This window comes from Leptopilina heterotoma, unplaced genomic scaffold (assembly GCF_015476425.1).
Source record: "Leptopilina heterotoma isolate Lh14 unplaced genomic scaffold, ASM1547642v1 Lhet_42, whole genome shotgun sequence".
NCBI classification, from domain to species: Eukaryota; Metazoa; Arthropoda; class Insecta; order Hymenoptera; family Figitidae; genus Leptopilina; species Leptopilina heterotoma.
In genome coordinates, this window is record NW_025111078.1 from 2,973,452 (window position 1) to 2,986,229 (window position 12,778).

The 12,778-nt window shown below is 28.3% G+C and overlaps 1 protein-coding gene across 2 annotated transcripts in view; it reads left to right on the forward strand.

The window, feature by feature from the left end:
- Nucleotides 1-684: 684 nt before the first annotated feature.
- LOC122506487 (protein groucho-like) overlaps nt 685-12,778 on the forward strand; it is a 143,759-nt gene continuing 131,665 nt past the window's right edge. For both annotated transcript variants that reach the window (XM_043618700.1, XM_043618703.1), the window contains exon 1: nt 685-963. In XM_043618700.1, coding sequence (XP_043474635.1) covers nt 901-963 — 63 coding nt within the window. In that variant the 5' untranslated portion in view covers nt 685-900. The remainder of the gene's footprint in view (nt 964-12,778) is intronic.

Genomic DNA, 12,778 nt, shown 5'->3' on the forward strand with positions numbered 1-12,778 from the left:
AGTGCGGTTTGCGTTTCAGGTTTGGATTTTACTCACTGTTAACATTCCACAAGTTTTATTTATTTGTATATGTATCGTCTTTTCATCAACAGACAAATAGTATTCTTTTTTTTTTTTTTTTTTTTTTTTTTTTTTTTTAATTTTTGTATCGCAATGATGATAATCGCACACTTGAATTATGTTCGTTCATGTGCGAAATTCCAGTGCCTTGTTTTAACCAGTGTGGGGCCAGGATTGTTGAAAAAAAATTGCAAACTCATTTGGAAATTGTTAATTATTAATTTTTTTATTAATTCTAAATAAAAGTTTGTAAAAGAAGTGACGAACTCTGTTGGGATTTATTATTAATTGTCCATTAACTATTAATTAATTAACTTATTAATAATTAACAAATTGTTAATTAACTGCAAATTATTAATTAACTAAAAATTGTTAATTTACTAAAAATTGTTAATTAACTACAAATTATTTATTATTTATTAAAAATTATTTATTAAATTAAATTACTAATTATTAATTAGCAATGAATTGCAAATTACGAAAAGTACTTAACTTAATAATATTTAATTTCATCTGGTAAGTATTGAGGGAAAAGTAAAAATATTTTGTTATGAAATTTCTCCGCTAATTCTAAATATATAAGGGCAAATAGGTGTCTGTTTTCATATTTCAAATACATTAGTCAGTCTTTATTTACCCTTCGTTTCGAATGTATATATAATCGTTTCATTTTCGTTTAAAACTTTTTCTCCACACAGTAATTCAAAATTATTGTTTTAATTTATTTTTAAAAAAAAAGTTATTTATTAAAAAAATATTTAAAATATATAATTAATCGTCTTTTTAAATTTCTATTCTCTATAAGTGAAATTTATAATTTATATATTTATATTAGTGACAATGGAAAATTTATCTCAACAAACAAGACTGGAAGGATGGATACAGTATCACAGTAATATTAAGGTTTTTATGAAAATATTTAATACATTTATTTTTATTCAACTGAATCAAAATTCATGAATTCATAATCCCTATATAGCGCGCGGAACGTGATATATTCAATTTATTATTATTATGAAAATTAGAAAATTTTTTATCTTCAAATATGAATTTTTAAATAATTTCCGATTCAAACTTTAAAGGAATTCAATTATTAATTATTATCATTAATTATCATTAATTTACTTAATTGTTTATTCTTGTTTCTTAATTTCAAAAATTTTAATAAAATTGTTCATAAGAATTCAATTATTATTTTCATAAATAATAACATTCTTCGTAAGAATTTTACAATTATTATTTTTATAAAAAGTAAAATTTTTTGTAAAAATTCAATTATATTTTCAAAAAAAGTTTCATGAAAGAATTGAATTTTTTTCTCTTAATTCGTTCAAAAAAATTTCAAAGGAATTAATTTATTTTGTAAAATTTTGAAAAATCTTACGAAACAATTCAATTTTATTTGTAAATACTGAAAATTCAATTACTTTTAATAACATTTCATGAAAGAATTGAATTTTTTTTTTTTTTTGAATTTTTAATAATATTTTTCGAAAAAAATCAATTATTTTCTAAAATTTTAACAAATCTTTCGAAACAATTCAATTATATACATATTTATAAATAGCAAAATTCTTTGCAAAAATTCAATTATTATCAAAAAAATTCCACGAAAGAATTCAATTTTTTTCTCTTAATTCTTTAAAAAAAAAATTTCAAGAGAATTTAATTATATACTTTCTAAAATTTTAATAAAATTCAATAATTAAATATTTAATTTGAATTTTTAACAAACACGATTATTTTAAAACCTTGGAAGAAAATGTTCATAAAATTTAATTATTTTCAAAATTTTTATTTGAAGTTATTAAAGAAACTCTATTATTAAAAAAAAATTCAAAGAAATTCTTCAAAAAGAATTTAATTAGAATTTTCAAAAATTTTTTTCAAAATTCTTCCCGAGAATTCAATTATTTTCCTAAATATATAATAAAATTCTTCGAAGGAATTCTATTATTAAATTTTTTGATAATAAGTTAAGAAACAAAACAGCAAACAACAACTATATATATATTTCAAACTGCGAATTTCAAATTACAACGAATTGATACAAAAAATATGGCTCAATTTAAAAATTAATCCTTATTTTTGTCACCATACTTTTGATCCACTTTAGTATCAATTTAATTATATTTTGCGCATTATTATATTTTTAAGTATTATATTTTATTTATACCAGAGCCGTTAAAAAAAAATTCTACAGTTTTTATTTAAATAAAATTTTTATCTGCAGCTTGTTTTTTTATTAACGATATCAGATTAGATAGGATTATTATATAATATTATATAATAAATAATAAAATACATTATTATTATTTTTTTAGTAATGATAAAAGATTAATTTTATAATAAAAGCAACAAAGAATTTGTTTTAATTTAAAAATTTTTTTAAGTTTTCATTTTTTTAAGAAATTATTTAATGGAATATTGTTAAATAGGCTAAATTTATTTATAAGTTTTGATTTAAATCATTATTAAAATTTTGATTAAAATCATTATTAAAATTTTGATTTAAATCATTATTAAAATTTTGATTTAAATCATTATTTAAAGTCTGATTTAAATCATTATTTAAATAATTATTTTACTTCTGATTTAAATAATGATTTTGCTTCTGATTTAAATAATTATTTTACTTCTGATTTAAATAATGATTTTGCTTCTGATTTAAATAATTATTTTAACTTCTGATTTAAATAATTATTTAAATTCTGATTTAAATAATTATTTAACTTCTGATTTAATTTAAGTTGATTTATATCATAACAGCCCTGTTTTATATTTATAATTATATAACTATGTTGTATACATTATTATATAACATACAATAATTCACAAATTACACATTCTGCTTTTAATGAAAGATATATTTATTCAATATTTCTTTTTTCAAAATGAACGCGATGTTAATGATTTGCCATAATTCGAGTGTAAATATAAAATTTGATATTCATGTACATATATATAAATGTGTAAATATTAATTAATTATTACTATATTTGATTTGGTGTATCAATTATGAATTTGATTTCGATATTGGCAAAGTTGTTATTATTATTATTATTATTATTATTATTATTATTATTATTATTATTATTATTATTATTATTATTATTATTATTATTATTATTATTATTATTATTATTATTATTATTATTATTATTATTATTATTATTATTATTATTATTATTATTATTATTATTATTATTATTATTATTATTATTATTATTATTATTATTATTATTATTATTATTATTATATTATTATTATTATTATTATTATTATTATTATTATTATTATTATTATTATTATTATTATCATCCGCGGTTCCCTTTACCATAGCGCAAAAGTACCTTTTTTTCCCCTGTTTTCTCTTCTCCCTCTATTTTTTTTTTTATCGTCACTCGACACACAAGATCGGGTGTCGGGTTCATAAAAGGCGCATTAACCAAATAAATAAATTTGACCCACGGCTATGCTGGCGGTTTGACAGGCTTTCTGAATTTTAAGGGGAGCCAAACAAGGACGAATTGAACGTTATTCAATTGTATAAAATCGTTGCTTTTGTGTATATAAGTACACATATATATATATATACATACAAGTTTAAATGCAAGAAAAAAAAATTGGGGTTCATTTTTTTTTATTAGGTGCGCAAAGAATAAATATTTTAATTTCTTCCATAAGATGAAAGTGGATTAATTTGATTATTGACTTTTTTTCATCTTTTTTTCTTATAAGAATGATGGAATAAAATTTTATTTTTAGAATATTTTTGTCAAATATTGAAAAATGTAAATTTAATAAAAGCGAGTCATAAAGTAATTATCAATCAAGTTAATGAAAAATTTATTTGTCTCTACTTTTAGAAGTATAGCTTGTTTTAATGGATAGTTTTAATTTTAACTCGCGTGAATATTAAATGAATGTGAGGAAATATATTTCTCTCAATCAGGGAATTCAGGGAAAAGTCAGGGATTTTTATTAAAAGTACTGGAAAAAATGAAATTTTTACAATTTATAAGAAAATTCGGAATTTTAGAGTCCTTTTTGTTTGCCTTATAAACTATGAAATTGTCAAGAATTGAAATTGAAAATTATTTTCTTTAAAAAATTCTATTATTTAAAAAAATGTTGACAAAATTCTTTACAAGATTTAGTTAATAAAATTTTCAATTCAATTCTTCATAAAAATTTAATTATTCTCACAAATAATGCATTTTTTTAATGCGAATTCAATTATTTAAAAAAAAAATTGAATAAAATTCTTCGCAAGAAATCAATTATTTTCATAAATAATAAAATTTTTCTCGAGAATTCAATTATTAAAAAAAATTTTGATAAAATGCTTTATTAATTTAAAAAATAATAAAATTGATCATAGAATACAATTATTTTCTTAAAATATAACATTATTCTTTGGAATTCAATTATTTTCGTAAAAAATAAAATTCTTCGAAGCAATTCAATTATTTAAGAAATTTTAATAAAATTCTTCCCAAAAATTCAATTCTTTTCAAAAATCAACATTTTCACCGGAATTCAATTTGAAAAAATTTAAATAAAATTGTTCACCTGAAAATAATTATTTTTAATAAATAATAATAATATTTTTCTCTGGAATTCAATTATTTTCATAAATAAAATTCTTCACTGGAATTCAATTCTTTCAAAAATTTTTTTAATAAATTTCGTTGCAAGAATTCAATTATTTTCATAAATAAAAAAAGTTTATGGCAGAATTTCAATTACTATTTTTATACAATTTTAAATAAAATGATAGAAAATTGATTTTATTCTTAAAACGTTTTTTCTAAATTCTCTGAAAGAATTCAATTATTTTAAAAAATTTTGATAAAATGCTTTATAAATTTTTAAAAATTATAATAAAACTAGATCATAGAATACAATTATTTTTGTAAAATAAAACATTGTTTCTTGGAATACTTACAATAATTGTCAAATTGTTTTTAAAAATCTTTGAAACAATTCAATTATTTTTGTAAAAAATAAAATTCTTTGAAGCAATTCAATTATTTAAGAAATTTTAATAAAATTCTTCCCAAGAATTCAATTCTTTTCAAAAATAACCATTTTCACAGGAATTCAATTATTTAAAAAAAAAATTTAATACAATTCTTCCTCAGATTTCAATTATTTTCAATTTTTTAATGACATTTCTCGATAGAATTTAATTGATTTTCATAAATAATAATATTTTTCTCTGTAATTCAATTATTTTCATAAATAAAATTTTTCACTGGAATTCAATTATTTAAGAAAATTTTTTAATAAAATTCATTGCAAGAATTCAATTATTTTCATAAATAACAAAAAGCTTATGAAAGAATTCAATATTATTTAAAAAAAACTTTTGATAAAATTCTTCATAAAAATTCAATTTTAAGAAATATTCAATTATTTAATAAATTATTTATTTTTGTATTTAAATAATTGAATTCTCGAATGTAATTTTTGTGGCAACCTTATGTTAATGTGGTTGGTTATTGTTGTACATGACGATTTTTTTGTCGATTTTTTAGAACAGTTCCTAATTTTTATTAAAACAATACTTATACATTAGTTCAAATATTGACTAAATTTTTTATTAGAAAACTGATTTTATCTTATTTTAAGACATTTTATTTTATTTTAATGTTTTTTTTCTTATATTTTAAGTCTAAAAATGAGTTAAATTTAAAAAAAAGCTGTAAATATACTTTAAAAACTTTGTTATTACAATGAAATTAGAATTAGATTTTTTCCCAAGGAAAAGAATAATTTCAAGAATAATTTTCTATCCAGTCGTTTAGAAATGATATTTATGCATGTAAGAGTAGACTTACACTAATGTTCTCTTTGAGTAAGGACATGCCACACACTATGTGTACATACACACCTACTGAAGGTAATCACTTCGTGTCGCTCAGAATGTTTACATGTTTGAATTCTATGCCGACAGTGGAGTGAGTGAGAGGTGAAGAAAGAGGGAATATGGTGAAGAAAAGAAACCCGCACATGGGCGTAAGACCAGCAAACTGGTTAGAAGATTTGGTTCCGGTGATCGCTTAATCGACAAAAGAACCTCTCTTTTCATTGTCATTGAAATAGATGGATTCGCTTTGCTTGTCAGTGGAGTCTCTAATGGGTGAGGGGTCCGAGACATATACTATAAAAATTGGATAAAACTTTATCCATATATATATATATATATATATATATATATATATATATAACAGAATGGAACTCTAGAATCACTTGTAATGAGTTTTAAACACATGTTAATGAATGGTTAAAATTTTTTTACCATTCCTACTGTTTTGTTTCTTTTTCTATTTTATTTTTTTGTTTCGAAACTTGGAGAGAAAAGTTTACTGTAAATATTTGATATTTCTTCTAAATATTACCCTAGATAGCAAAAATGAAGCATATTATCTTAAAAGTGACTACAAAGTTAGTTAAAACATTTTATATTTTATATCAAGATGTTTAGACCAGAAATATCTTCATATAAGTTGTTTTAAGTAATTTGTAGTTTTGGTCAGAAACATCTTAACATATGTTGTTTATAGTATAACTTTTGTTATTTAGGTAATCTTATACTAATAAGATGCTAAGGCCAGAAACATCTTAATATAAGTTTTAGGTTGCTTGATGAAAGTTTAGGCCAGAAACATCTTAATAAATGTTTTAAATTTAAATAGCTTTGTAGTTTTAAGATTCTTCTTAAAACCTAACCTAACCTAACCTAACCTAACCTAACCTAACCTAACCTAACCTAACCTAACCTAACCTAACCTAACCTAACCTAACTAGGCTACCTGTTTTAAGCATAACTTTGTAGTCACTTTTAAGATACATTCTTAAAAACTTTGTACATACCATAATCAATGAAGCAGAAACATTGTCTGCTCAAACATAATATATGCTATCGGAGATTAGTTAATTGGTGACAGAAAATTAAAAATTGTTTTCCTCCTGATACAAGTTTGAAATGTATTTGTATAGATAAAGGTGCATATAGAATATGCGGCTATGGCGATTAATGCGATCGTTCATACGCATCGAATAATTACTCAGACCTAGTGTCGAGAGTGTTGTATCGGCTTGTTACTCTCGTTACAACATGAAAATCTAATACGCCGGGGGCATCGACGGTGATCATGCTCGTTTATCGATTCAAGCGATGAATACATATACATATATATAGTATATGCAGCCCTGGTTAATCGGTGTGATGCACGGCAATTCTTGGCAAGGAGCACACGTTGTGTATATATATATATATTCTGATAGGGATATATGGAGTCATATCGAGTAAGATCAATGTTCCATGTTCCAGAATGATGAACGACACTTACAATTATATTCATCATGTCTTCATTCACTCTTTCAGCTTATATTATACAGTATAACATGAGACTCTCTCGAACACTGAATTTATAATAATTACCATTAAGCGTATAACGAGCTCTTATAGTTAGTTATTATTTCTAATGATATCAAATTGAGACAAAAAAGACTGATTTTAAAAGAAAAAGTATACATTTGGCCCCAGTGTGAGGCACCTTAACGATTCCTGGAAATTTCTATCCGCTCGTGCATCTTCGTGAGCCGAAAACGCACGAACTTATTTCAATTACGTTGAAATGTTATATAAAGGTTGCTTCACAACTCGCGTGTTTTTTGTCTCAATTTATCTATTAGTAAAACTGCCTTTTCTTCGTCGTTATACAAATATATTAAAAATAAATATAGAAAACAAAAATAAATTGTATTAGAAATATAAATATTCAAAGCAAAAAGTATAAAGATTTCTTTGTTTTAGAAAAAAAAGAATAAGAAAAATAAATGGAAAAGTATAAAAAAATGTATAAAAAATGTTAGAAAATAAATTTCTTAAATAGGAAAAAAATTTCTTTAAGTGACAATTATTCCTATCAATATTGTACAATGATTATAATTCAATGATTGGCTGACCTGGAAATTGTAATTGACTCACAATCACACGCAACCTAAGTACCGTGCATCTAATTAGCGTAGCGTGCCTTCAATGGGAATTGAATTTCAATCGTTGCAATTCGCCGATCCGTCTCTTGGTTATCATATATCGTTGCAAGTATATATATGTACATGTAGTCGACAGATTATATATCCACAGTAGTACTGTGTGTTTAAATAAAAAAAAAAAAAGAAATATCATATATACCAACGCAGTATCTTTCATGTGCAGAATATCGAATCGATGCAAGTTTATATAGTGAGATTGTATATATTCATACGATCTGCTCGTAATCAGTATATCGTCTAATTAAACGTGCAAGAAATGATCATTGCCAACGAGATTTTTATCGCTATTTTTTTGCTTTTTATTCCTGGTATTGCTGAACCGCATCTTGAATTCCTCATCGCACTGTATATATACTTTAATCTTAACGCCCTTTTGGGTTCATAAACAGTTTCCGCTTAAAATAATTGCAAATATTAAGCGTAAAGCTTAAAATTTTAAACTCTTAAGCTTAAAGTTGAAAATTCGATTAAAAATTACAAATTGTAAATGAAATTCTAAAAATCAATATTAAATTATTACATTTATTTATTTATTTATTTCTAATGAGTTGACGTCAGAGGTAAAACAAAAAAGTTGTAAACAGGGGAAAAAAGGCTCGCGCAGTTTATTTTATAAACATTTATTTAAAATTATTCAATTCTTTTGGGAAATTTTTTAATAAAATAAGTAATTTTTATAAATTACATATAAGATGTGCGTTGAAATGATAATGAAATTGTGTTGAAATGTAAAAAACTGCGAAATATAATAAAAATATTGAAATAAAATAGAGAACAAGAAAAAAAAATTGTCATAAAAGGCGCGTGCAATGTTTTTTTCTTTTATCAATTTGAATAAAAGGGATTTTTTGATCCAAGCTGTGCGTTAGATGTAAATTATTATTTTCACAATGATTATTTCCCCTCTTTCTTATACGCATATATATTATATAAACATACATCCCGCTGAAATATAATTTCAGTATTCACGCAGCAATGACAAAAAAAATTTTGTTTAGTGATTTATCGCACGAAGGGCGCAAAATTTCAAAACCCCTTTAATCTACTATAAGCTTTTATAAGCTTTTCAACTCTGATTTACTACACAAAATACTGTCAATTGGTAATTTGTTATCAATTTTTGTTCGAAAGTTACAATAATTCTCTAATGAAATATAAAAAAAAGCGAAGAAAATTAACTTTTCTATTTCACATTGAATTTTTTACATTGTATATGTATATCGGAATTTTTCTTCTCTTTTTGAGTTCGAATCGAGAATCTCTCTTTCACTCTCTTTTTCGAAGAGTGAAAGAGAGAAAAAATAAGGAAAAAGTAGAAAAATGAAGAAAAGAGAAAAAAAGAAAAGAAGAAGAGAGAGAAAGAGAGAGAGTGAGAAAAAGGAGATATATTGTCGACTTCTTGAGAGGAGTAGTATCTTTTCAGAATGTTCGAAAAGAACGAAGGAGTTTCGACGGTAATCCTCTTCGGAGCTGCTGGGATCTCGCTTTACGCCACTGGTTTTCTTCCAACAGTTAAGCTCCTATTGCTCTTTTCTCGAGAGATTATTACTGTTTCCCGAGAAAAGAACGTCGACGTCGCAAAAGTGTCTACTATCGTATCAAATTTATAAAGAGAGAAATAGGAAGAGGAAGCAAGAGAGAAAAATAGTGCCAGAATTTTACTACAATTTGAAAATCTCTTCAACAAAGAAGAAGAGTCGAAAAATAATTTCCCTTTTTTGGAGAAAAGCTCCACATTCCACTCTCACTTCCCATCTTCCACTTCCTACTCTCACTCCCCACTTTCCACTTCTCACTTTTCACTTCCTACCTTCCGCTTCCCACTCTCACTTTCCACTCTCACATCCCACCTTCAACTCTCACCTCCCACTTTCTACTCTCACTTTCCACTCTCACTTCCCACTTTCTACTTTCCACTCTCACTTACCACCTTCCACTCTCACGTCCCATTTTCTACTCTCACTTTCCACTTTCTTTTACCACTCTCACTTCCCACCTTCCACTTTCCACTCTTACTTCCCACTCACTTCCCACACCCCACTTTCACTTTCCACTCTCACTTCCCACACCCACTTCTCACTTTTATTTCCCACTTTTACTTACCACCTTCCACTTTCACTTCCCACTCCTTCTTCTCTTATTCAGTAACTTAACTTTCCCACTCTAACTTTTCAATCACACTTTCCACTCTCATTTCTCACCTTCAACCCTCACCTCCCACTTTCCACTTTCTACTTTCCACTCCCACTTCTCACCTTCCACATTCCACTCTTACTTCCTACTCTCACTTCCCACACCTACTTCTCACTTTTATTTCCCACTTTAACTTCCCACCATCCACTTCCATTTCCTACTCCTTCTTCTCAAATTCTGTAACTTTACCACTCTCACTTACCACTTTCAACTTTCACGTCCCACTTTCTACTCTAACTTTCCACTTTCTTTTTTCCACTCTCACTTCCCACCTTCCACTTTCCACTCTTACTTCCCACCTTCCGCTTTCCACTCTCACTTTCACTTTCCACACCCACTTCTCACTTCTATTTCCCACTTTTACTTACCACCTTTACTTAAAAAAGTAAGAGTGAGAAGTGAGAGTGGAAGGTTGGGAGTGGGAAGTGAGAGTGGGTAGAAAGAGTGGAATGTGGGAAGTAGGACTGGGCAGTGAGAGTGGAAGGTGTCAAGTGAAAGTGGGAAGTGAGAGTGGAAAGTGGAAGGTGGGAAGTAAAAGTGGAAAATAGAAGTGAGAGTGAGAAGTGGGAGTGGAAAGTGGAAGGTTGGAATTCAGAGTGAGAAGTGGCAGTGAGTAGTGAGAGTGAAAATTAGAAGGTAGAAAGTGAGAGTAGGAAGTGGGTGTGAGAAGTGAGAGTGGAATTTAAGAAGTGAGAGTGGGTAGAGAGAGTGGAATGTTGGAAGTAGGAGGGGGTAGTGAGAGTGGAAAGTGGAAGGTGGGATGTGAAAGTGGAAAATAGAAGTGAGAAGTGGCAGTGGGTAATGAAAGTGGAAAGTGGAAGGTGGCAAGTGGGTAGTGAGAGTGGATAGTGGATGGTAGGAAGTGAGAGTGTGAAGTGGGTGTGAGGAGTGAGAGTGAAAAGTGGAAGGTGGGAAGTAAAAGTGGAAAATAGAAATGAGAGTGAGAAGTGGGAGTGGAAAGTGGAAGGTTGGAAGTGAGAGCAAGAAGTTGCAGTGAGTTGTGAGAGTGGAATGTGGGAGTGGGTAGAAAGAGTGGAAAGTGGAATGTGGGAAGTAGGAGGGGGTAGTGAGAGTGGAAAGTGAAAGTGGAAAATAGAAGTGAGAAGTGTCAGTGGGTAATGAGTGTGGAAAGTGGAAGGTGGGAAGTGGGTAGTGAGAGTGGAAAGTGGAAGGTAGGAAGTGGGTGTGGGAAGTGAGTGTGAAAAATGGAAGGTGGAAAGTGGGTAGGAGAGTGGAAAGTGGAAGGTAGGAAGTGAGAGTGAAAAGTGGAAGGTGGGAAGTGGGTATTGGAAGTGAGAGTGGAAAGTGGGAGTGGAATGTGGGTGTGGAAGGTAGGAAGTGAAAGTGAGAAGTGTCAGTGGGTAGTGAGAGTTGAAAGTGGATGGTTGGAAGTGAGAGTAGGAGGTGGGTAGTGAGAGTGGAAAGTGAATGGTAGGAAGTGGGTGTGGGAAGTGAGAGTAAAAAGTGGAAGGTGGGAAGTGGTTATTGGAAGTGAGAGTGGAAAAGTTACAGAATCGACCGGAATTTTATTTTCCACAACATCAGAGTTAAAAAAAAGTTGGTGACAAGGGAAAAAAGGATCGCGCAGGCGCGTAGTGGCTGCGCGAGCCTTTTTTCCCCTGTCGTTCTTATAATGTCAAACGTCTACCGAGACATCAACAAACTTTTGCTCCACATAATTGGTATTTGAATGGTACATTCATCGACTCATCATAGACCTTTCTCCCTCCTACATAGTCCTCGGTTTTTGCTTGTTCAGCAGACAAAATAGTTTCGTCATTGTGTTATAGGACACACGCTCAGAATTTTCGTTTTCACGCTTAAAGTGGGTATAGATGAACTGTTCGCGATGAGTAGTGGTGTGTATACATGTATATTGGAATATTATACTCGACTCGACAGGGAGCCTAATCTAGAGCTGCAGAATGGATATATAGGATGATTTTCACTGATGCTAGTATAGTAGTAGTGAGATGGATTTATTTAAGGGCGTGTATTCAGTGGGAGATACAATGCTAAAACGGCAGCAATGAAATAGGGAGGTGCAAGGAGGGTGACATGGCTCCGGCATGGCACACAAACACAGATATCGGGACTAGCAGTCATGTAGGAAGGGTCGTATAGGGGTTTAAGGTTTATGGTTGACATCTGCGGGCAGTTTTGACCCCCTGGCGTGACGAAATGTCGAACGGCAGGGTTGGGTTATACACTGAGGGTAACTAACTGGACGAGTGAAGCTGAAGCTGCTGCTGCAACAGCACCAGGAAGAACCCTGCCTGCGGACCAAATCGACCGTTAAAAACTTCTAGGGGCAAGTAATTCTATTAGCGACTGCCACACCGTGACGCTTTTCTATACGTGTGTGTATATAGATATACTTCTTGTCACTATACCAAAAACGACAGACTGTTCTCGACGCTATGCCATCAAAGATACTTTTCAACTTTTCCGACTA